Here is a 26,091-nt window from a genome sequence, read left to right on the forward strand (position 1 = left end):
ACTGCAGTGCAATCTCTTTATTGTGAAAGTTGAATTTATAAATGTAGAATTATATAAAAAAAACCTGCATTCAAAAATAAAACAATGTAAAATTTTAGAGCCTACAAATCCACTCAGTCCTGCTTCATATTCAGCCAATCACTCAGACAAACATGTTTGTTTACATTTGTGGGAGATAATGCTGCCCGCTTCTTGTTTACAATGTCACCTGAAAGTGAGGACAGGTGTTCACATGGCACTGTTGTAGCCAGTGTCACAAGATATTTACGTGCCAGATGTGCTCAAGATTCATATGTTCCTTCATGCTTCAACCACCATTCCAGGGGACATGCGTAGATGCTGAGGATGGGTTCTGCTAGATAATGATCAAAGCAGTGCGGACTGACGCATGTTAGGGTGACCAGACAGGAAGTGTGAAAAATCGGGACAGAGGGTGTGGGGGGGTAACGAGCCTATATAAGAAAAAGTCCCAAATATCGGGACTGTCCCTATAAAATCGGGACATCTGGTCACCCTAACGCATGTTCACTTTCTTCATCTGAGTCAGATGCCACCAGCAGAAGGCTGATTTTCTTTTTTGGTTGTTCGGGTTCTGTAGTTTCTGCATTGGAGTGTTACTCTTTTAAGACTTCTGAAAGCATGTTCCACAGCTCATCCCTCTCAGATTTTGGAAGGTATTTCAGATTCTTAAACCTTGGGTCGAGTGCCGTCGCTATCTTTAGAAATCTCACATTGGTACCACCATTGTATTTTGTGAAATCTGCAGTGAAAGTGTTGTTAAAATGAACAACATGTGCTGGGTCGAGACTGCTATAACATGAAATATATGGCAGAAGAGCAGGGGACATACAATTCTCCCCCAAGGAGTTCAGTCACAAATTTAATGAACACATTATTTTTTTAATGAGCGTCATCTGTATGGAAGCATGTCCTCTGCAATGGTGGCCGAAGCATGAAGGGGCATTACGAATGTTTAGCATATCTGTCATGTAAATACCTAGCAATGCCAGCTACAAAAGGGCCATGCAAATAACAGTTCTTACTTTCTGGTGACATTGTAAATAAGAAAAGGACAGCATTATCTCCTGTAAATGTAAACAAACTTGTTTGTCTTAGTGATTGGCTGAATAAGAAGTAGGACCGAGTGGATTTGTAGGCTCTGAAGTTTTACATTGTTTTGGTTTTGAGTGAAGTTTTGTAACAAAAAAAAAATCTACATTTGTAAGTTGCATTTTCAGGACAAAAAGATTGTACTATAGTACTTGTATGAAGTGAATTGAAAAATATTATTTATTTTGTTTATCTTTTACAGTACAAATATTTGTAATAAAAAAATATACACTTTGATTTCAATTATAACACAGAATACAATATATATGAAAATGTAGTAAAACATCCAAAATATTTAATAAATTTCAATTGGTATTCTATTGTTTAACAATGCAATCAATTGGGATTAATTTTTTTAATTGCAATTAATTTTTTTGAGTTAATCATGTGAGTTAACTGTGATTAATCGACAGCCCTAATCAAAGCATGTCTAGCCTTCATCTGAACAGGTACAAACTTATAGGTAAGAATGGAAAAATCAGAAAATAACCTGATCACATCTTTTAGCCTTCTGTCTCAGTCATTTATGGTCCAGCAATGTCTAATCCTGGCTTTCTCACTGTCCAGCACTACATCAGCCAGGGAGTTTTTGAGATCTAATTACCTCCCTCTGCTGGACAACATCCCCAACATACCCCTCAGCAACTAGGTAAAGGTGTAACCTTGCAGTACTATATTGACAATGGAGTCTCCATCACCCACTTATAAAAATCTGAAACAAGCACCTTCATGCTTTCTCCCATGCTGTCCCTCACACTTGGGAGATGCTCCACATAAATATCTGCAAAGGCACTTCATTATCCTCCTTCAAATCCCTTCTTAATACTCTCCTTTGCTGTGATGCCTACAAAAAAATTGACAATAGACCATGGCCTATTACCATGACCAATATTGTCTTATTGTTTTCTTGTACTTCTGTCTGTATCCACTAGTTGTCCCTAGTCTTATGCTTAGATTGTAAGCTCTCTCGGGCAGGTACCAGATTTTTTGTTCTGTGTTTGTACAGCACCTAGCACAGTGGAGTTCTGGTCCATGACTAAGGGGTTACATTAATACAAGCAATAATAATTAATAAAGACATCAAAATTGTATGCACAATCCAATGCCATACCAAACATTATAGCAGTAAGATTTTTTTTTTTTTTACATTTCCTTAATCATACTTCAGATAAGATGAGGTGGCTATATAGTACTGTTTACACAACAGGGCTTATGGTGATCAAGTCTTTCCACAGATTAATTTTTCATAGTGTGTTGATTTTATAACCTACTATTACTACAAGAGAACGTCTATGATTAAAATCGTAAATCACAAATTCACCTAAATCTTGAAAGCCTGCACATTCAGATTTTGGTATTTCGTACAAACCTGAGAAGTATGGACTTTTGGAAAACAAATGCATTTTAGAGCATTTTCAAGGTGCAGGGATGTTGTTCTGCTTCATTTACGTGTGTGTGTGTGTGTGTGTGTGCGTGTGTGTTCCTATAAGTCAATATTGTGCTGTACAGGCAAATAGCTTGTAAGTAACCACTGTCAAAATATGTGCTAGGGACTGGTTCCAGCTTTTCAGTTTCATTATGCTCTCTCAGTATATGCAAGTTTCATTTTAGCCAAGTTACCTTATGGCAATGTAGAACTCTACATCCAGTACTTTAGGGAATATTTTGTGTTAACATCTGCAGTAAATTATTTTAATTACTCTCATTCCTATGCTGTCAGATTAATAAGTTATTTTCTGAAAGTACATTTTCATTTACCTCACTCATCACTATAATTATATCTCAGCCCAACCCCTCAAAGTTTAAGAAAATATGGGATTTGTAGCATGCCCAGTAAGTGAACCAACCCAGGCTCTGGCAGACCAAGGTGGGATACAAATTCCAAAATCGAGGACCCTTCACAGGGAACACACTGCCAGCAACTCCCTCTCATTTAGAGCTTGATCTTGTGCCCATTAAGTCAATGATGTTTGCTGATCTCAACTGTGATAGTGCGTTACTAGGGGAGAGGTGAGATTATCATTTATTAAATCATAATTAATAGTAAAATTTTTGATATTTAGATAAGTTCTTCCTGTATGTCTTGGCTCTCTGGTTAAAACAAAGGGTAAAATCAGTACAAGTGAAATGTATCCGACTAAAGTTTCTGTAGCCAACTGTGAATGACAAGGATGCCAAGCCTTTCTACTTGAATTCCTCTTCTTGTTAATATTTTATACAAGTGAAAACACCTTAGTGTGAGAATGAAGAAAACAAGCTAAAAACAGGAATAAGGTTGTCTATTAAGATGCAAAGATAAATACAAACTATTTGCTTCGTTCTCGCTTCTTTGAGTTACAAATTTTTCAGTGTCATGGAAATGCTTTTCATCTTCCCTGAAATTCAACATAACAGCATTCAGTTGACAAATATATTCACCACAGAGACATATATTCAAGACATTCCTGTCTTCTGCCTCAAGCTCTTTATCTCTTAAGATGATAGAAGTATTTATCTGAGAAGAGTTTACATATACCTATGTAGCTCTAGGCATACATAAATTATTAAAGGTATTCATAAATATTTCTAATCCGAGAAAAGTCAGATTTTTAAAAAGGTGAGTTTCCTTTATGAGATTGCGAATACAGACTAACATGGCTGCTACTCTGAAACCTATCTTTATGAGATTGTATTTCAGTTAACAGCAGCAAGAAATTAACATAAAATGAGTAAATTACATTTTTCAAGATATGTTTCTAAGCTGTGCTTAGATAATGTTCTCATTTTAGGAGGTAAAATATGAAAGAGGAAACAAAAAGTTTACTTACCTTTTTCTCATAGGTAGATTTCCAGTTCCACTACTGAAGTGTAGAAATACTTACAGAACCAGTCCATTGGGTGCTTGCATTCATGTGTGGGAAGTGAAGTGAACCTCGACAGTAGCGATTTCAGCAACCTGTAAATGTATTTTTAAAAATAAGTTGTAACCAAATTTCTCAGTATGAGCCCATTCAGCTGTGTATTTTGTATAACATAAGGTTTTGTTCATCTTTACACCATTCCTTTACAACATGAGATATCTGTCCACATTTCCATTGCATCTGTTACTACAGTAGCTCGGTGACAAATTGACCTTCATTTCTTCCTGTTAGTAATACTATATTACAATCATATAGGGGCTAATTTTCTGGGGGGTGGGGCTGAGCACCTGCAGCTCCAGTACACAACTGGAGTTCTGGGTACTCACCCCCTCTACAAATTAGGCTCACAGTGCTCATCATCCCAAAGGATCCCAAAGTGCTTTATAAATTAATTTACAAACTATAAATAGGAATCACTTTGTCCACAACTGAAATCAAGCCAACTCTAAAGGAAAATACAAAAAGTACGCGATAGTGTATATGCAGCTGAACCTGCAGGTGCAATTTACTTGGCCATAAAGTGTACTAACAGGGGCTCTTAACCTTTTTCTTGCTGAGGCCCCCCTCAACTGGCTATAAAAACTAGAGGGCCCACTGGAGGTTGGGATAAAATCAGGGCTCCGGGCAGTGGCGGATTAATGATTTTGCCGCCCCTAGGCCCTGAAATGATTGCCGCCCCACAGCAGCTCCCCTTCCCCACCCCAGCTCACCTCTGCTCCTCCTCCCCTGAGCGCACCGCTGGGTCCTGCTTCTCCCCGCTCCCTGCCAGTGCTTGTGCGCGAATCAGGTTCGCGAAGGAGGGGGAAAGAGGGGGGAACGCAACATGTTCAGGAGAGGAGGCGGGGAAGGGGACCAATAGGGGTAGGGATGGGAAGGGGTGGAGTTGGGGCGGGGCCGGGGGCGGAGGGTGTGAACCGGCGCTGGGGGAAGCAGCCTCTGGCTGCTATTATAAATTTGCTGCCCTTGCAATTTTGCCGCCCTAGGCCTAGGCCTTGTTGGCCAAGGCGTTAATATACTGCTGGCTCTGGGGTGGGGGGGGGAATCCTTGGGCATAGGCATAGTTTTACTTCTATTTGGGGGTGGGGGGCAAGGGCTGGTGGGGCTTGAGCCAGCTCCGCACAGCGGGGTCCAGAGAGGGAGCACCATCTCCACCCCCTGACTCACTCAGGAGGCCACCCAGCCTGTCTGGGCTGTGGGGGGATGCAACCAAAAAATATAACTCAAAGTGGGGACTCAATTCAAAAAGTTTGAAAATCGCTCAGGGTGTAGGGAGGGAATAGCTAGTGGCTTTGTGCCGGAGGAGAGTAGCTTGGGGTGGAAGCAGCAGATAGATAGGGGCTGTGTGTGGGTGGTGGAGGCTTCCCAATGTGACTCCCAGCTTCAGCGGGGGCGCTGGGGATCCCAGCTTTAGCGGGGGGATGGAGCCCTCTGGCAATCCTGACTTAAGCCCCCTGCACAAAGTGGCACAAAGTGCTCTGCTACACTGGCATCAGCCCCACACCGCTCCTGGCTCTGGAGAGGGGGCGTCGGCTTCAGCACCGGGGCTTGGGGCACTCAGTTTCAGCCGTGGGGCTCTGCAGCCCCCCTGAAAGGGCTCACAGACCACAGGGGGCCGCAGACTCCCGGTTGAGAACTGCTACTCCACACAGAGGTGAATTTCTTCCTAAGCGGGAAGAAGGTCACCTGCTGATTCACTACAACCATGTAATGTAGCACCCTGTTTTGGTGCCTCCATTCCAAGTACTGACCCAGCCTGAAAATATTTAGTTTTCAAGATTACAGCCCACAAGGTTTGCTTTTTTTTTTTTTTCCAGCTAGTTTGGTAAAGAGACCATTATGTGATACATTGGGCAGGGCAAGAAAGCCATTTTCAAGATATTTGCCTTTAGTCTATGAATACAGATTAAAGGCAAACTCATATGAAAGTTTGGGTCTTTATATATACAGTAATTATATTCATGATGTCTAAGTTGTTAGATACGTTTGAGGGAAATGGTGCAAACAAGGTGCCAAATTCTAACAGTTATTATGTCTTAGTCCTGGTCTACATTAGGAAATTAGGTAGCATACCTATGTTACTTGGGGATGTGAAAAATCCACACCCCTAAGTGATGTGTTAAACCAACCTAACCTCCAGTGTAGCCAGGAGAATTTTTCCATCAACCTAGTTACTGCTTCTTGTGGAGCTGGAGAACCTACACTGAGGGAAGAAGTACTCCTATGGGCATAGGTAGTGTCTTCACTGAAGCGCTACTGTAGCACAGCTTTAGCACTTTAAGTGTAGACAAGCTCTTAGATGTCCTCCCCGCCACCCAGTGAACTCAATGGCTTGTTTTTGCTCTGGTAATTATTAATTGGATTCCTAGGAATAATTTTGATTTTACAGCTAGTTAGTAGTAAGTATATATGGTAGTGTAAAAAACCTTTTTTTATCAGCGTCCCAAATGGGATTTGCAACTTTTTCTAGTTAATGTTTGCACTAGCTTTCCAGATTTGTTCAATGCTGAAAAACAGCACAAAGCATTATGGAGGAAATTCTCCTTGTGATGAAGTCCAGCAGAATGTTTATGTATCCCTTGTAGACCCAATGAGATCTTGTGCTGGCCCTCTGAACAAGAGTGAATTTCACACTGTGGAAAAAAAACATTATCTGTAACTTAAACCAGAAAAGTAAACAAAATTTCTACCAAGAAAGTTGAAACTAGAACAAAGTTACTCTTGTAAAACAATCTGGCCCTATTGTCACATATGCCTTTTACTGTTGGATCTGCCAGTAGCCTGGTAGTATTTGCTTTGTGCAGCTTGTATTTCAAACATCCAACACCATCTTCTGCACCAAAATGCAGATGATGCCATTGTTCATCGCTGATTTCTCTCTGTCTTCTCACTTTTCTCTCATCTTTATTGGAAAGAGGAATTTCCTTGTAGATGATGCAAGACTATGGAGAGACTATCAAGGGAACTCGTGCCTGTGTGGCAGCCCCTTTGCACCAGCTAAAGTGGTGCAAAGGGCCCTCATGGTTGCCATAGCTTCCTCTAGGTGTTGAACTGGCCCCTTGAATAAGGAAGGCATAAGCCACCACTTTCTGTCCCTGCACCAGTGTAGGAATGAAACTGGACCAAAGAGCACCTATGTTCTATTTTGATAGGCACTTTAGATGATAGACTAGGTCAGATAGATGACGTTATTATGGTATCCATTACGGTTCCATTACAACTAGAAAGTATGAAGGTCAAATGATTCAAAAACAAATTGGTAGAGCCAGAGTTACAAAACTTGTGTTGGATTTTGGCAAAGTATTTCAAAGCACTTGTATGAAAACCTTGTCATGATGCTGTTATAAAATTAGAATGATTTACACTGGAAGATTAGATTCCTGCAAATGCCCATATAGTATTGAAGTAATGTATGCACCCGTGATATGAGATTATAAAGTTTAATTGATTTCAGATCCATTCCACTCTGTGCAAAAATGAAATCCGTCCTGCTTAGATAAAGGGGGATAGTCTAGTGGTTGGAACAAGGCACTAGAAATCAGGTCTTATTAGACTGTATTCCTAGCTCTATCAGTGATACACCTTGTGTAAGTCACTTAAACTTTCTGTGCTTGTTTAGTAATCTAAAAAGTATAAACATAATAAATACCTATTTCGCAGGTTTTTTGCCAGGTATAAGTATCATGGCTAAAAGTGTGCCCTTAGGTGTGCTGCATTGCTATTTACAAAATTGGGTGTTGTGGAATTTTCTAACTTTTGTGGATTCAAAAATCTTAATGTTATCAGTGCCACTGTTTCTTATTTTATATATACTTCAAATTCAAAGCACTTTCAAAAACCTGTTAAGGTTGCTAAGAGACAACAGTATAGTTATCTACCATATCATTTACAAAACCAAAGCACTTAAAAATAAAAAATAATATATAGTTTAGGCTGACCTAAATTGTATGATGTCTGCATAACAAACAAGAAACGCTTATTTCCTCACAACCACCTTAACTCTGATCTATGCGATTTTGAGATTTTCTATGCATTATTTCTAGGGTTTTTTTTTAATTTGAGAATCAAAATATTTTATTTTAAAGTGATACTGTCAAGAAGGAAACATTAATGTATTTATCAAATTCTATATTTTTGTTAAAGTACTAAGAATTATTTCTTGAAACTATTGTTTATAGTATGTAATAAGAAAAGTGTGTAACATTATTAATTAATGAAAAATATGTAATAGACCTGGATTTGAAGTTGATCTACATGTAAATTTGAATTTTGTCTGTGTGTATATATGTGTGTTATGTATGCATATGTGTATATAATATGTATGTGTGTATATAATATGTATAATGCCACAATCCTGCAAACACTTATGCATGTCCCATTAACTACACATTTACTTAAATTTAAGCACATAGGTGTTTCCAGGATCAGTTTTGCAATTTTTATGTTTAGTTTTCTAAAGACTTTTGTGTTTGTGTTTCTGATGAAAGAAATGCAATAATTTTAGTACCTGTGCTGACTCTGCCCAATGGTGAATTTCATGTATTGTGAAAGAACTTTTTTCCATTTAGGAAGAGAACCATCTTCCTCATATGGCTTTTTGTATTTTGTTAGTACCTGAAAACCTCTCTCTCTCTTTCCCCTTTTATTAGACATATTCAGAGAGATTTGCAATGCTTCCTAATACCCGTTTTAGTGCCACTTTCCTATGGGTTAATAAGTTACATTACATAAAACCTAAGTGCATTCACTAGGTGAACTAGTCAGACAATAAGGATTCAAGTGCCACACAGTTCTATCTATCCTTCACCACATACAACCACACCAATATCACCATAATGGCCCAGTGCCTGAATGAGATCAGTTCCTGGATGAAGAAAAGGTATCTGAAGCTGAACCTAAGTAAGACAGAACTGATGCTGGTGGGAAGAGGAAAGCATTTTAAAGAGTTTACAGCAATAGTGCAGTCTCCTTTGGTTGAAGGTACACATCCACAACTGGTCAACTACTCTGTCTGTAGTTTAGGAATATTCTTGGATTCCTCATTGACACTGTCATGCTTGGCTAGGAAACTTCATCCCTTCCTGGTGGACGATGATCTGGCCTCTGTTATTCATGCCTTTGTCCAGGGTAGGTTGATTTAATTCAAAGTGATTTAAATCAGTAAGTAGAAAACCTTGATTTAAATTGATTTTAATCTTGTTTTGCATTTGTTTAGTTTTGTAGTTATTTTCCTAAAGAAAGGTGGATTGTCATTGATTGGTAACCATTAAAGCATGTTGATTTGCGAATAATTATAATCTTCACACAAATTTTTATGTCAGAAAATGGTAAATATTTAATTACTAGACGATGAATAATTTTTAACTCATGACTTGTCAAGCTGCAGTTGGATGGACATTAGTAATCGCTTAAAATGCACAAAAACAGCTTTTCAAGTTTGTTTATTAGTTAAATAAGACTACTTTAAATGTGCTGGACAAATAAGATCAAAAAGCTTATCAAAATATGTTCTGCATTTAAAATTAACTTATTTTATTAAACAGTTACTGTAGTTACTGAATTGAATTGATTTTTCTGTTGATGATGTCCTTCAAGTTTAGTACTAGTAGATCTCATCTTTCCACACCTCATTTTACTCATAGATGGCAAGAGGAAAACAAGCTATACTGCTTTTTCAACTCCTGACTGGTTTATCAACTTTGAAAAAAATAATAATTGAACTGAACTAACTGAATAAATTGAAATGAAGAAAACATTTTCTCTGCACCTGCAGAAGCAGCTACTGCTTTCAAAAGCTGGTCTAGCACTTCAACAAACTCTGATTCCAGGGGCTTAGCCAGAGATTTCCACAAGTTTCATGGTTTGACTGCCTCTAAAACTTTGGCAGCAAACATGTACTGCTTGACTATGATTTTTTAATTTAATTTAAATTATTTTAATATATTATAGTAAGTTTGGGCTATCCTTTAGGTTGTCATAATTTCAAATTTAATTTTAGATCAACTTTAAAAAATGAATTTAACTTTAAACAGAAAAATCCATTAAAATCATTTTTAGAAATTATTGGTTCTTATCCACTGTACCTTTATCACTTCTTGGCTGGCTACAACAATGAAATATACCTGGTCATGATGCCTTCAGCTCTTAGAAAACTCCAACTAGTACAGAATGTTGTAGTGTGTCTTCTCAGCAACACAGGCTATTGCAAAAACATCAGACCTGTCCTCCATTCCCTATACTGGCTTCCGATAGAATTTCAAATCAAGTTCAAAGTCTCTGCCCTTATCTTTAAGGCACTCAGTGGCTTCGGCTCAGGATATCTAAGGGCTCGTCTACCCGGTGCCTTAGCGTATAACTTCAAGGATGTAAATTCTACTGCCCACCAGTTTGTCATGCTCTAACTGGCATGGGTGGACCTTGCTGATGTGCACTAAAAGTTCCTTAGGGTACACTACAGTAGTCCTATTTCAAGCAGTACTCTCTTAACTGCCTAAAGTACTGGGATGAAGACTCTGGTTGATAACTATGCGTATCTGGCACAATAGAACTCACTATAATAAGAATATAGCTCTTCTGTGTGTGACAGAAAGAGAAAATTTCTCAGGAGTTGGTCTGAGAGCATGGAATGAACTCCCCTGGGAACTAAGGACTATCACAAACTTTTTCACCTTCCTTCCTAAGTGCAAGACTCCTTTCTTTGACCTTCTTTAATATAAATACATAGCAACATCTATATATTAAAAATACCCAGATCCTCCCCTTTTTGGTATGTGTGCATCTGTGGCCCCGGAAGATAAGAATCATAACAGAGACCCTACATATCTTAACATAGGACTCTGCAAAAGCTAGGACTGACCCTGAGTATTCAGTTAATAACAAAGCTATTTGTTCATGCTTTTGCCTAGAGGCTCTTCCCCCTAAAACCTTACCAAATCAGGACATTCCATTGCAGGTGTTTCTCCCGTTGGGGGAGAGGATGAGAGAAGTAACACAGGGCAGATGTTAATCAAGATGCTGAGATACAATGTTGATGAGTGCAATGTAGTAGCTCCTTCTCACTTCATTGACCACTTGGAGCTCAGTTGTATTGGGCTCAATGGGGCCACTGGTGGAGTGAGATGCTGTTGAGTAAAACTAAAGAGCTTGGTATCAGACCCTAAATGAATCCCAAGTTAGAATTTGGTTGTTTTCAATAAAAGTTTCACAAAGTAGTTCTGGTTTCTTCTCACATTACTTAACTTCTCTGACAGTTTCTGGAAAAATATCTTCCATATCTTCTGAAACTTTGCCTTAAAATCCAGGCAACATAAATAACCCCCCACCCGCCCACATAGAGGAGGCTCCAGCTGGCCTCATGACAGCACCTTAGTTGCCACCTCCACACCCCAAACCTCACTCTATGACAAGTAAGGTGCCCATATTTACCAAAGTAAAACTGGGACACTGTGGGGGGCTGGCCTGAGGTGCATGACGTCACCGTTCACCTGTACCTCCGCACAGGGCTGTCCCGAGCCACCTGGTGTTGCTGCTTGCCCCAGCCCCATGCGACAGGGATTGGGGCTGACCACCTGATCCCTGCACTGCGCTGGGTGGGCGGCTCGAGCCCCCTGCCCAGCACTTCATGTCACCACTGGCGTCCCCAAACGTTTTGCTGCCCCCCCCCAAGGGGTCACAACTCGTTTTTTTTTTTGGCAAAACTGGGCATTTGTTCTGTTTGCTCTTGGCGACTGATCAGAGCAACGTGCGACTGGCAAGAGCAAAGGGGACAAATGGCCACTCTTGCCAAAAAGAAAAAAAAAAAAGTCAGGACGTCTGGGACAGGGTTTAAAAAAGGGGACCGTCGGCCCAAATGGGACGTACGGTCACCCTAATGATAACCCGCACCCCTGCGAGGTGCCAGACGGGCGAGTACAGGAGCTCAAGGTCACTGGGGCACCCGCAGGCTGGGTCCTGGCTCCCTTTCGAGTCGCTGCTTTGGGGGACGGAGATGAACCCGCATTTGGCGGCAGCAGCGACCATCCCGCTGCCTTGGGGGTTTTATCGCCAGGCGGGGGAGGGGCAGAAGGCGGGGGAGAGGAATTGCAGTTCCTGATACAGGCTCAGCCCCACCCCCACTCACGCCCGTCACCCTCTCGCCTGCCCACCTCCGTATCTTCGCCTCCCGCCCTCTGCCCCGAACCTGCCTCGCCCACCCCCGCTGCTGCTCCTCGCCAATCACACGTTAGCTCCCCCGGCCCGGCCAATCGGCGCTGCCCTTACTCCGCCCCGACCCCGGCTCCTGGCCCAATAAGCGCCGCCCTTGATGGCGAGTGGCGGGGGTGGTGGCTGGGGAGCTGCTTTGAGTCTAATTCCGGAAGCTGCCTCTGAGAACGACGCGGGGGCGGGGCAGAAGGGGCGGGGCGGGGCGGGAGGGGGACTTCCCCCTCCTCATCCCCGCGCGCGCGTTTCCTCAGGGCTCACGGCTTCCCCCTCGGCGCCCGGTGCGGAGCGTGGCCTGCGCACGGGCTGATCGGCCCCTGGGAGCAGGCGGGGTAGCCGGAGTCAGTTGGCGGCCGGAGGCGGCGGCTGGTCGGTGCGGCGGCCTCGCCATGGTTTTCCTTAAACTCCGCGAGCAGGTGGGTGCGAAGGGCGGTGAAGCGGCGTCTGTCTCCCTCCTCCATTCCCGGCCCGGGCGCGCCCCCTGCGTGTGTGACAGGCTCCGGGGGAGGCCCCGTGGCTGCGGGCGGGGAAGGGGCTGCCGGGCCCCGTGGCTGCGGGCGGGCTCAGTGCCCGACGCTCCGCGCTGGGCAGGGGGCCCATGTACTCGGTGCGGGCGAATCTGTGCTACCCTGCGGCGTGTTTGTGAGGAGGCGGGTGGGCTCGGCGCTGCCTGTCCCCGCCCCCCGGCTTCTCCCGGGTAACCGGCCCAGGCCGAGCAGGTGACCGCGGTGTCTTCCCCTGCCCGCCCACATGCCCAGCCGCCCTCGTTCCCGGCCACACGGCCGCTGGCCACCCTCTGAGGCGTGAGAGTGACTAGAGGGATTAAATAGCACGCCGACATGTGACTGCCTTTCAGCATGATCACTTTAAAAAGATACTCGCCTTGCTCTCTCCGGTTCTAGTGTCCCTGGCGCTGGAAGTCCGCCCTGCTTTAATGGCGTGATTATATTCCTGATCATCCGAACCATTCAGTTTTTGTAAAATCCTTTGGAGAAGGAAGGTACTATGTTAGTGGTGAGCATTGACATTGGGCTGGCTCTATGTCTAAATCTTGCCTGCTTCCCATGTAACGTTTCCAAGATTTGGTCTGTCTTCTCCAGTTGTACAGCTAGAGCTCCTGGTTCAGGCCTTCATTTCATGCCTTGACTTCTGCAAACTCCTCCTTGCTGGCCTTGACAAATCTCATTGTGTTCCATGTATCCAGTTAAAATGCTGCTACAAAGATAACTTTCCTGGCTTGTTGCTTTGACCACATTACAGATCTTTGTGTCCGTTCGCTGGCTCTCTGTTCTCCACCCCATCAAACACAAACTACTTGTCTTCGTTTCTAAGGCCCACTCTGGCTTACCTCTCTTTTTTTTTATATACAGTAGGAAGATGCTCATCTCCCACCTATGTTCTGCCAATAATGCCAGATTTAGGATGTTTGTGCTTTCTACCGTGCTGCCCTTTGTGCATCAGCCATCTCAATAAAAATCCACAAAGCCCATTATATTGTCTGCCTTAAAACAATTTGCTGTGATGCCTACAAAAATAGTTGGTAGTGGTGACCTAGCTGATGTGCTGTGGACCACTGCTTATCATGCTAACCAGTATCTCCTCATTACATTGCGCTCTCTGTATATTTGTATCCATGTGCATAATGTTTTACACTTAGTTTGTAAGCTCTTTCAGGCAGGGGCCCTCTGTGTGTTTACTTGTACAGTGCCTAGCAAGATGGGGCTGTGGCTACTGAATTATAAATAATTGTCTTGATTATTGTCAGTAAGTTAACAAAAACTCAGATTTAATGGAAGACCTGAAATTTGATTAGTAAGTCTAATAAGACCACAAATACATTTAATATTCACAATAGTTATTTTGGGCTTTAATTTTATGATCACTTTATATTGATTTCTTCTAACTAAGCAGAGAAGAGGAGGCTGATCTGTCCACATTTATGTGACGTATAAGCACTTCATACTAGAGATTCCAAGCTGTCAGGTGTACAGTATGAATAGGGCCCTACTAAATTCTTGGCCATGAAAAACACCTCACGGAACATGAAATCTGGTCTTTTGTGATTTTTATCCTATACTATACAGATTTCACGGGGGGAAACCAGTGATTCTCAAAGTGGGGGTCCTGACCCAAAAGGGAGTTGCAGGAGGGACACAAGGTTATTTTAAGGAGTCTTGGTATTGCCACCCTTACTTCTGTGCTGACTTCAGAGCTGGGTGGCATACCATACCATGGTACCCTTACTTCTAAGCTGTTGCTGGCAGTGGCTCTGCCTTCAGAGTTGGGCTCCTGTCCAGCAGCCGCCACTCTCCAGCTGCTCAGCTCTGAAGACAGCTCCAGCAGTAGCAGCGCAGAAGTAAGAGTAGCAGTACTGCACCTGCCCTCCAGTAATCATGTGACCCCCCATAACTCCTTTTTGCATCAGGACCCCTACAATTACAACACTGTGAAATTTCAGATTTAAATGGGTGAAATGAAATTCACCATTTTTAAAATCCTCTGATCATGAAATTGACCAAAATGGACCATGAATTTGGTAGGGCCCTAAGTATGAAATAATTTCTGGAGTAATAATCACATCAGTGCAATAGCATGTAAATATCTCTTTGAATTTCATTACTGTGCAGCAGGAAAAAATAGCAGTGTGGTTGGAGCCTGGCCTCTGGGTACTACCACAATATAAAGAATAATTAATTTGGAGAAATTAAACATTTATAGGAATGTCAGTTTGCATAGATATTTTGATATGAAAGTATACTTTCATTTCCAAAGAGTGAGGGATGGAAGCATCTTTTGAAGAAACGTTATTAAAAAGATATATTAATAGTTGGAGTTGTGTAGTGTTTATTGATAATTGAATGCCAGCTGTCATTGAAATCAGTGTGTGAAAACTTGGAAGATGTTCCGTGTTGCTATGGCATGTAATTTTTTAAGCCCATTTAGTGAGTTGCGTGTATAATTGTTAAATAATGGAAATTTATTTTTCTTTTTATAGTAAGAATAACCTTTGGATGCACTACTACTTAACAAAATGAAGATTTTTGAGATGAAAGATCTTGCTCTCTTCCCAGCTGGTGGCATGCTGCTCTCACCTTGCTACTCAAATAGCCATCTTTTGGATTGGTTTCAGTGATCTGCTGTGATAGCATCTCACATGCCTCATTTAGAATTTGTGGTGATCTACCAGTTAGATGCCTCATTAAAGTATGTTAGGTTTTTTGTTTTAAATTGGCATTGACCATCCCCACCTGAAAATTAATGTATATTTTTGGGGGGATAGTGTTTGGAGGAAGCAGTTATTCTAGGGTACCATATTAATAGAAGTGTCATATGCTGCATCATTTCTATTATTTGCTGCCAAGCTGTAAACTCCAGCATTCAGTAACTGTAAATTGTGGTTATAGTTAAATCTATTATGTATGAAGTTACTGTGATAAGTTTTATGATTCTTGTAAGTACTCTTCCTTGTGAAAGTACTAGCTTTATTTTATCAAATTAATATTATGCTAGTGGAACTACATAGATCATAGTGCTGGTAATAGGTACCTAAAGTGAAGAACTGAATAGCCTGACTAGTTCTGTTAGTAGCAAACTAAAGGTGTGCTCTAGCATTCATTAAAATCAATGGCAATTCTGTTAACTTCAGTGGGTGTTGGGTTGAGTCTTTAGTTGCTATCTGTCTGTACTTTGTTCTTTGAGAAACCCATTTATTTCAGTCTAGTTTCTACTGGACATCTGTCTAGATTAGTTAATGCAAATTAATACCCTTGTCAACTTCAACAGAAATTAAGGATTGAAAAACTTAGAGTAAGGAATAATGTAGTTTGTTCTCCATCAGTGATCATTCTTTAGGGGGTTGAGGTATATTTATAGTAGAAGGAAAGAATGTTTGTAATGTTGATAATCTTGTAACTTTTGTGGATAGAGAATTTCAGTTTCTAGAGTATCACATATGCACCTCCTACAAATACAAAAAAAAAATTGTCTAAAAAACTTTTTTTGGGCTGAAACTTTTCTTCATTAATCCTAATGTGGAACTCTTCTTGCTGGGTCAGCACTGAACCAATGCCCCAGACCAGGGGCACTATGCTAGAGGAGATGGTATCTCTTGAGTGAGATGTGAAAATGGGGTCACCAATCTTTTGCTCATTTAAAACAAAACAAAACAAAAAAACCTAACCTTGCCTCTCTTCATAATAGAAGAGATGTTAATTCTCCATTATTCTGACAGAAGACTGTTCTGATACGACAGTGAATACTATATTGAAGTTATTTGTGTGCTGTTACAGATACTGTGTTTTATTCTAGTGACGGCTACATGTCATTCGTGGATTGCTGTACAATCCAATTAATAAAATATTAGATAAATGCAAGGTCATTCTCATTCGTTCAACAGAGATTGGTAACTTTCCCTAGGCAATGGAGCTGGAAATGTGACTTGGTTCTTTGGACATCAGCCTATTATGTAAATGTTGCAGAGCACTTCTGATGCTCTTCTTAGGTTGATTTCTTTTGGGGTTAATTTAGGTTTCACATATGACAAACTTGAGTTGTGTTAAGGTTTCAGACTGTCTAGAAAGGATGTATGTTAACTGTGTCACTGTTGCTCTATTGTCCAGGAGATCAAACAATAGAAAGGAAAGGGGTGACAGGATGAAGGGAACAGTAATAAGGTTACATAAACGATCAGCACACACATTTTTATGGTTCCTTATCATTTTAACATGTAGGTTTGGGTTTCTGGGCCACTGTCCTAGCTACCATTAGTTACAGCAGAAGTGGGTTTTGAGGACACATTTGGAGGAGGAAAGGGTTGTGAAGTCATCCAGTATGTAGTATGGCAACACTTGTGGTCAGAAATCCCTCCACCAGGATATTTGTTGAACTCATTATCCTGGTGGAGGGATTCCCACGGACTACAGTGGGGGGGCGGGGATTTCACCCACAGAGTCAAACTGGGCTGTGGAGTTCTAGCTGACTCGGCTGTGGAGTCTCATTGGGCCAGAATTTGGTACAAAATGCGTTGTTCATAGCAGTTTTAGAGATGTAATAGTTTAGGCTCAGATCCTGCATGTGATGAATGTAGTGCACTTTTGAAATGTGTAAATGTTTTTCTATTACAACCAAGCAAATGATGTTTAACTTGCATAGCAGAGTATCTGCTAATCATTGTGGAAGGTAGCTCCTTTCAGTATATTGAGTCCTTTTTTAGTTCCAGACTGCTTGACTGTACAAACTTATGTGGTACTTCATGCACCTTGTTGGATGGCATCCTAAACACATCTGGCACCAGCCAATGTTTGGGGTTTTTTTTCGGTTCTGTACTGTGCCCATCATCCTGGTGTCAGATGCCACATGTTCTACCTTATTCCAGAAAGGCTTACCAACAATTTTCGTGGTATTCATATCTGCCTTCCCTTCACTTGGAATGGAGGTGACAGTACTACACACTGCAAACAGTAATGCTTGATATCTGTAGAGTGGCTGATCAGAGTAGAAATTTGTTTTAACTTTTTAAATAAAAGCAGTTTACTTGTAGTTGCAGTTTTCTCTGCATTCTGATATGCCTCAGTTAATGAATAAAACTTCCTCTTTGTTAATCCTTATAGCTTTTTAGTTCTCTGAGAGAATATTTTGAGTTGTTGATTTGGTATCTTGACAGCCAAATGGTGTTTGTCTCCTTTTGAGTTCAGTCATAGAAGTATTAATAAACCCTTGATACATTGAGCAAGTAAGCAAGAGTTTACTTGTCCTGTGAACTAAATTTTAAAAGAATTCTAAACATTAAGATTATGTGCATGCACCAGAATGTTTTGTCAAGTATTGCTTATTCTAAACAGGTAGATAAATGATTTTTAATTTCAGAAGACCTGCAAGACCATACTTTCCACAATAATCCGTTACATGCCTGTTAGTACATTTAATTTCAGTACACTTTTTTTCACTGAAATTTGGAGACCTCTTCCATCAAAATCTATAGCCACTCATTGCATTCTTTTGTAGCAACAGGCTAGCAACAGATTTGTGGCAAATCTCATAGAACACTGCTTCACTGTAACTATTAAAGACCTGGTTCCTCCCATTAAGACATCAATATTTAAATGATTCAAATGCTGTTTTTTTTCTTCCCTAGAAAAGGGGAGAAGGTTAAGGCCTGTGATAGTGGCCACTGAAGGCCATCTATGCACGGCATACCTGCCAACATATTTTACTTTTCTGTTGGACTACTCATTAGGCTATGTTTAGGATGCATTATTTCCCAGAAGTCAGACTCTGCTTAATGGAATAAGGCAGAGAATAAGAAGTGGCTGCATGAGGCTTTTAGGTTGACCACTTACCTCAAAAGTGCATGTCCTGATTTTTTTTTATTGCTCATTTATGTTTCTCTTAGCTAAGATGGATCTTATTCATTTGGCAGTTAAACAAATGTTTGCAGTGTCCTCATGAACACTGAATGCTTACATGGTTGCTATTTTCATTACTGCTAGTGTTAAACTTTATTCTTGGCATGAATTCTAAAAAGGATTAACATCCATACTAGTTTCTTATTGGACTAGGAAGATAAATTTTCTCATTGGGATGGGGGAGGGGGAGAAAAGGAGCTGTTGTTCTGGGGTGAGAGGGGAGCATGGAAATACCTGTTTTCACTCTTTAAACCCTGTGCAAATATCAAATTTTGGAGAATTCATGTCTCTTCCCTATTAGATTTAAGAGGTTGCAGTTGGGTTAAAAAAATCATCTAAAATACCAAGCAGCAACAAAAACAAACGAGCCCAATAACAACCTCCCTTCCAATCTCTTAGGAACTCTTTTTGGTTGCTTTAAAAAACAACAACCCAACCCAACCCCCCACGCTTAAAACTTGCATCTAAACTACATTAGACATCAAAATATTTTCCTTTCTTAGTATTTTCTTCAGACTTTCTGGTAATTGTTGCCCTTGGTTCAGAATCCATATGCATTGACAAGATGATGTCCGGGCTCAGGTAGCTCAAAGAACATTTCTCTTTATGGAAGAGACAGCTGATCCATCTCAGTACATAGAGCTCAGGATTGCTTCCACTCCATGGTCCTTACATATAAAGCTATTAAGGAGTACCTAGTGTCACAGGTCTTTACTGTCTTTGAGTAAATGGACCCCAACAAGAGGGAGGGAGGATTTTGAGAGCCACGGACTTGGTAACAAGACCTTTTCCTCAGATGAGAACAAAAACCCTAAACAAAAGCCCGGGGCTTGCACTCTGATCTGAAGAGCAGATCCTATTGACCTCAGTGAGGCCTCTGTGAGGGCATAATGGTTCATTTGTGCAGATCCAATTGAAGGTTTGCAGGTGTTGGTAGTAGTAGCCAAAGATCTGGAAACAAAATAAGGCGAACCAAACTGTGCCTGTCATGCTAATAAAGAGCTAACTTCATAAAAGCGTGTAGAAAAATTGCCAATATCTGCTGGAGTCTGCAAATCACTGTGAACTTTGAACTAGCAAACAGTCCCTCCTTCCTGTACAGATATTAACATCCCCAAAACTCTTAGTCTGTTCATTGACCAGACTGGGGAAGAAATACATCTACTCTTCTACTGCACTTCTTGTATATCTTCCACTTTCTCATGTCTTTCAACATTTGGCCAAAGTCTTTTTTCTAATCCACTGGAATTTTGTGAAGCCAAACTACTACTGGATATGATCTGTTTTCTTGTTCCTACCAACTTCTTCTGCCGTATTTCTTTTATTTTCCTCTTGCTTTTATTCTTGTCTTTCCTATTTCTGGAACTTGAGTGGGAGACTGAAGCTGCCTTAGTTACAGCGGCTAACCACTTTTTAAAGTTATTTATGGTGTTTACATAATTTATAGTATAATACAAATCATACTACTAAATTATTTGACATATTAAAACTGCAAGTAAATCTAAATAAAGCAGCTCCTCATCTTTGAGAGCAACTGATATCCTACTGTATATATTGTAGGACTCATAGACTTCAGGGCCTATGATAGAAGGGACTATCAAGATTATCTAGTCTAATTTCTTTCACATCACAGATTACAGAATCTCATCCATCCACTCCTGCAATAGGTCCATAACCTCTATCTGATTTACTGGAGTTCTCAAATCTTGTTAAAAAGACTTCAAGTTCTAGAGAATTTACCATTCACTCTAGTTCAAACCAGCAAGTGATCTAGGCCCCACATGGCTGAGGAAAGTATAATTCATCCAGAGACTCTGCCAGTTTGACCTGGGTGAAAATGCCTTCCTGACTCCAAATATGGTGATCAGTTAGACCCTGATTATGTAGGTGAGACCTACCAGCCAGACACCTGGGAAATAATCCCCTGTAGTAATTCAGAGCTCTCTGCATCTGGTGTCCCATCTCTGGCGGTTTTGTAGATATTTGCAAATAGCAGTTGTGGATGGGCTATTTGCCATTGTAGGCACCCTCATCATATGGGGCCCTCCATAAACTTATCAAGTTCAGTCTTAAAAGCAGTTAGGTTTTTAGCCCCCATTACTCCCTTTGGAAGGCTGTTGCAGAACTTCACTCCTCTGATGGGTAGAAATGTTTGTCTAATTTCAAGCCAAAACTTGCTGATGGCCTGTTTATATCCATTTGTGTTTGTGCCAAGATTAACCCTTAACTTAAATAATTCCTCTTCCTCCCTGGTGTGTGTTCCTCTGAGGTACTTATAAAAAGCATCACATCTCTCCCCATAGCTTTAATTTTGTTAGGCTGAATAAAGCTCATTAAGTCTCCTTTTGTAAGGCAGGTTCTCCATTCTTCTGATCATCTGGTAGCTCTTCTCTGCACCTGTACCAATTTGAATTCATCTTTCTTAAGCAACAGAGACCAGAATTGCAGATAGTATTTCAGATGAGTGCCTGATATGGTGCCTTGTACAGTGGGAACAACGCTTCCCTACAGGGTGGATAAAAATCAATGATTTTTATTTTTTTTAATTGGATTTTTTTTAATTTAAATTGGATTTTTTTGATAAAATGCTTTTGAGGAAAAAACCTGTCTGAAGATAGTTTTAATTAAGATACATTATAGCTCAAAGATCTCTCATCATGGAATAGGGATTATAAATTCTAATTCTATAGTATGAGACAATATATTCATGTAATGTTTAAGAAAAATTTTGTAAATGAGTTTCAATAGTTCATGTATTAGGGACCCAATCTTATGGGGTTCCAGGGGCTTCTATATAGATTATTTAGGTTAATCTTTCTATCTACCCAATGGGACTCAGTGCTCAGTCTAGAAGATACCATCAGAGATGCTTAGTTTTGCAGTTCTCAAACTATGGATTTGTGTCTCCCGAGATAACATGCTTGTTAACAGAAAAAATGTTTTTAAATAAATAAATAATATATAGAGGTGAGAGATAACAGACCTCAACCCTATTGTCCCTCTGCAAATTTGTGTACACCAAGTCAATCCCTTACCTCTCTCTAAAAGTACAAAGTTTCAAAAAATTCAATGAATAGAAGATTGTTGGGGGCGGAATAGATCTGGACAAGGAGAAGAAGTCTGGAGACAAATGTGAGAAGGGAGGGACAGGCAGTAGACACAAAAGTGAGACTGTTTGAGCACAATATTCCACAAACCTTAAGGTCTTTCTGAGTGTAGCCTTCATTGATTTGAGATCTACCATATGATTCTCTCACGAGAAGGGAAAACCTATAATGTCAGCAGGCTGTAAAAGAGCCCCAGTTTGGGAATATTTTAATGAAGTTCCTCTACCTGTGGGTAAGACAGACATGCGAGCAAAACGCAACAAAGAAATGCAAGGCCTGGTTGGCCGAATGAAACAACATCATGAGAGGTGTTCCTTCTCCGGAGGAAGCTGCATTGGAGATAATGAAAAGAACATGTCTGAACATGCAGGATCCTCAGGTTGGTAAACTTTTTTTATTTCATACTTCTTTCTTAAGGACTGCCTTTTGTCCTTCTGGACTGTTCTTGGATTCTTATGTTTGAGCAAAAAATATAGCTGTTACTGTATGGTACTATCATTTTAGATGCAGTTGTGATAAAAAATAAATAGCTGAAATAGGCAGATCTTCCTTTTACAATTTCACCTTTAAAGTAGTACTGAGTGTCAGTGAATGCAATGAGTAATACTAAATGAGCAGTATGGTAATAATAATTAAATAACTGCATTGACTTATTTTGTTTAGGAGAATCCATCCTCAACATACAGGATTCTAAAGACTATCCACCTTCAAGATCACCATTATTTTCTATAGTTTCAGAGTTATCTGCCAATGATAGTGTTTCAGTCACATCATGTATGTCACATTGCCACAGTATATCACCTGTAGCAAAAAGGAAAAAAAAAATCTCCATCATCCAGAAACAACCATAGATAAGTTTGTGATAAGAACCAGCAGATTACAAAAAGAGTAATTGATGAAAAAAATTGCCCTGTTTGTTTATGAAACAAACTCTCCTTTCTGTATGATCAAGAACCCTCACTTTATTAACATGATTCAGTCATTAAGACCAGGATACAGTCCACTGAACAGAGCAGATGTCGCAGGCAAATTGCTGGATAAAGTGTATGAAAGAGAAAGTGAGCAGTGTGTGAAAGGTCTAGAGGGTAAAATTGTTAACCTGAGTCTTGATGGGTGGAGCAATGTCCACAATATTCCTGTTGTATGTGCTTGCGTGACAACAGAAGGGAATGTCTTCCCTACAGAAACAATTGATACATCAGGAAACGCACACACTGCAGAATACTTCTAAGAAGTAGCAGTAAAAGCTATAACAAACTGTGGGGAAAAAAAATTTAACTTTCTAATACGTAGCTTGGTCACAGACAATGCTGCAAATGTATCAAAGATGAGAAGAAATTATTTAGAATAAATAATTATTTATTATTATAGAGAGAGCGAAGAGAGTCCCAAGCTAATAACATACAGTTGCAGTGCTCATTTGATGCACCTCCCAGCCAAAGATTTCAGTGTTCCAGAAATAAAGGCTAATGTTGAAATTGTAAACTACTTCTGTAAAAACCACTTTGCAGCAGCTGCTCTGAAAAAAAAAAAAAAGTGGGAGGAACCAAGCTAACTCTCCCACAAGAAGTGTGATGGAACTCGGTAATGGACTGTTTTGAGCACTATATCGAGAACTGGCCTAATTTGATGAGTTTGTGAACAAAATCGTGAAAAAATAGGTGCACTGTTGCAACAAAAGTTCTCAACGTTGGGCTTAAGAGAAATGTTGAACACATGCTGAGTAACTGTGCAGCCTATTTCTGTAGCTTTGAACAAAATGCAGGGAAATATCTGTTTTGTTGCTGACTCTGTTGAAATTTGGAAAGAACTGAGTGAGATCTTAAAAAGAGAAATATGCAATGACAGAGTTAAATTACAAGCATTAAAAAAAGAATGGGACAAGCACCATCTCCAGCTCATTTTCTTGCAAATATTCTCAATACTCTGTACCAGGGTCAAACCTTAACTGCTGAAGAAGAGGAGTTGGCTATGACATGGACATCCAGCAATCATCCCTCCATAACGGCAACTATAATAAACTTCAGAGCTAAGGGTGAACCATTCAAGAAATAGATGTTTGCTGATGATGTTCTGAAGAGAGTCACACCATTGAACTGGTAGAAATCACTTAAGCACTTGGATTCAGAGACTGTTGAAGTGATGATCTCACTTTTAACAGCAGTAGCTTCTTCAGCCGGTGTAGAAAGAATATTTTCTTCCTTTGGACTAATTCATTCCAAATTGAGAAATCGTTTGGGACCTGAAAAAGCAGGAAAGCTTGTTTTTTTTCTTTTCCAGATTATGAACAAACAGGAAAGTGAAGGTGAAGACAACTGAGTTAGCTGCATTAGCCAATATTTTAAGTTTCTCATGTTGACCTGGCTGACAGTCAATTTTTTTTTAATTTCATTTATTTAGTTAAAAACAATTATAACAAAAACCTGATTTTAAAAAATGTTCATGTTTAACTAAATACAAAAATTCATATGCTTGTTTTGTTAAAATATTATTTTCTGTTGAAGGAAAAAAAAATCCAGAATACTGAATGTTGTTTTATTTAAATGTCAATCTGGTGACATCCTAATACAGCGTGGCAAGAAAATCCTCCAAATATTAATGATTAACCTGTTGAATTGGAGATAGTTCACCTCCCAATGACTTCATAAATATCTGCTTCAGTTACCTTTGGTAAATGAAATAACCAAGCAATAATTCATTTTCTGATATAGCTGTAAAACTAATTTGAATAGTTTTCAAAATAAATCACTTAAAAAAATATAGTGTCCCTTCTAAAAATGAAACCTACATCTATCTCTGAGTTGTGAAGAATATTCATTAAAGTTATAACAACCAACAAGAATACATTTTTATGTAGAAATCCATTATTAAATCGAGTCTTCCTGACTAATGATTTAAGTCAATTGTATTTAAATAAAATCCACCGTGCTTCCCTATCTCTACTGGAAATGCCTCCCTTAATGCATCCTAGGATTGCATTAGCCTTTTTCATGACAGCATTACACTGGTGGCTCATAGTCATCCTGTGATTGACCAGTACACCCAGGTCTTTCCTCTCCTCTCTTGCTTCCAACTGGTACATCTCCAGTTTTAGCAGAAAATTGTGTAAGTCCTAAGCGCATGACTTGGCAATTTCATTCAATTTCTATTACTCCACTTTTCAAGGTCATCCAGATCATCTTGTATGATACTCTGGTCCTCTTCTATATTGGCAGTACTTCCCAACTGTCATCTGCAAATTTTATTGGCATACTCCCACTTTTTGTTCAAGATCATTAATGCAAATGTTAAATAAGATTGGGCCCAAGACCAATCCTCCAGGAACTCCACTAGTAACCACCCTTCAGCCACACAGTTCACCTTTCGATATGACCTATTGTAGTCTCCCCTTTTAATAATTTCCTTACCCACTTTTGGATTAATCCCCTTCTCCAATTTAACTAGTAATTTCAAGACCTAGGTGGAACAATATTTGACGCTTTACAGAAATCAAGGAAGATTAGGTCTACTGTATTTTCTTTATCTAAAAAATTGGTTATCTAGTTAAAGATCATGTTGTTCTGGCAAAATCTACCTTTTGTAAATCATGTTTTATGTTATCCCAGTTACTCTCTACCTCCATGTATTTAGTTACTTTCTCTTTCAAAATTTGCTGTAAGACTTTGTGTATAATTGAAGTAAATCTAACAGACCTGTAGTTGCCTGGGTCAGGTTTTTTCCTTTCTTCAGCAATTTTTCAGTTATTTAGGGTGTGACCTCTGAGGATTCATTAAAAAATCTTGCTATTGGATTTGCAATTTCATGTGCCAATTCCTTTAATATTCTTGGAAGATGATTATCTGGGGCACCTGATTTGGTCCCATGATTTTGGTTTCCATGTTGAATGTGGTAATTTATTTGGATTGCCAACTCTGACTGAAGCTATTCTGAGAGATTCTCCCCCCGCCCCCCAACATGACATCATGTCATTTTCTTAAAGTATCCTATTAAAATCTCCTGGATTGCTTTCAGTCACTGGGAGATGGATGCTGATTCTGGGAGACTCCAGGCCAATCCTGGAGGGTTGGCAACTCTATAATTTTTACTTCCATATCCTTGTTTCCATTAGCCACCCTGCCAGTGCCCCCAATTTCCTCATTACTCTTATTAAAAACTGAGGCAAAGTATTCATTTAGGTGTTGGGCCAAACCTAGAATATCTTTAATCTCTACTCCATCCTCAGTGCTTAGTGGTTCCACTCCTTTTATTTGTTTTTTCTTTTTATTTATATGGCTGTAAGAGCTCCCTCTCTCTCACATACACCTGGGAGCCAAATTCTGACCTAGGTTTCAGAGATGTGATTTAATTGAAGCAAATCACTTTTGATTTAAATGG

The 26,091-nt window shown here is 40.0% G+C and overlaps 1 protein-coding gene and 2 long non-coding RNA genes across 7 annotated transcripts in view; 2 read left to right on the forward strand and 1 right to left on the reverse strand.

Moving 5' to 3' along the window:
• LOC119852142 overlaps positions 1 to 4,164 on the forward strand; it is a 36,942-nt gene extending 32,778 nt beyond the window's left edge. For all 3 annotated transcript variants that reach the window (XR_006279336.1, XR_006279338.1, XR_006279337.1), the window contains one exon: positions 3,931 to 4,164. This is a non-coding gene — a long non-coding RNA (uncharacterized LOC119852142). The remainder of the gene's footprint in view (positions 1 to 3,930) is intronic.
• Positions 4,165 to 9,380: 5,216 nt separating this feature from the next.
• Positions 9,381 to 12,186, reverse strand: LOC122458960. The gene is made up of 2 exons (XR_006279335.1): positions 11,237 to 12,186; positions 9,381 to 11,128 (listed from the first exon to the last, which is right to left on the reverse strand). It is a non-coding gene; the product is annotated as an uncharacterized LOC122458960 (long non-coding RNA).
• A 192-nt stretch (positions 12,187 to 12,378) lies between these two features.
• The window catches only part of ANKRD28 (ankyrin repeat domain 28), a 238,938-nt gene continuing 225,225 nt past the window's right edge, over positions 12,379 to 26,091 (forward strand). For 2 of the 3 annotated variants that reach the window (XM_043509102.1, XM_043509103.1), the window contains exon 1: positions 12,397 to 12,622. In XM_043509102.1, coding sequence (XP_043365037.1) covers positions 12,596 to 12,622 — 27 coding nt within the window. In that variant the 5' untranslated portion in view covers positions 12,397 to 12,595. Of the gene's footprint in view, positions 12,623 to 26,091 lie in introns of all 3 variants that reach the window. The other variant, XM_038388242.2, reaches the window with a different exon arrangement.

The sequence above is a fragment of the Dermochelys coriacea genome, chromosome 2 (assembly GCF_009764565.3).
Source record: "Dermochelys coriacea isolate rDerCor1 chromosome 2, rDerCor1.pri.v4, whole genome shotgun sequence".
Classification (NCBI taxonomy): domain Eukaryota; kingdom Metazoa; phylum Chordata; order Testudines; family Dermochelyidae; genus Dermochelys; species Dermochelys coriacea.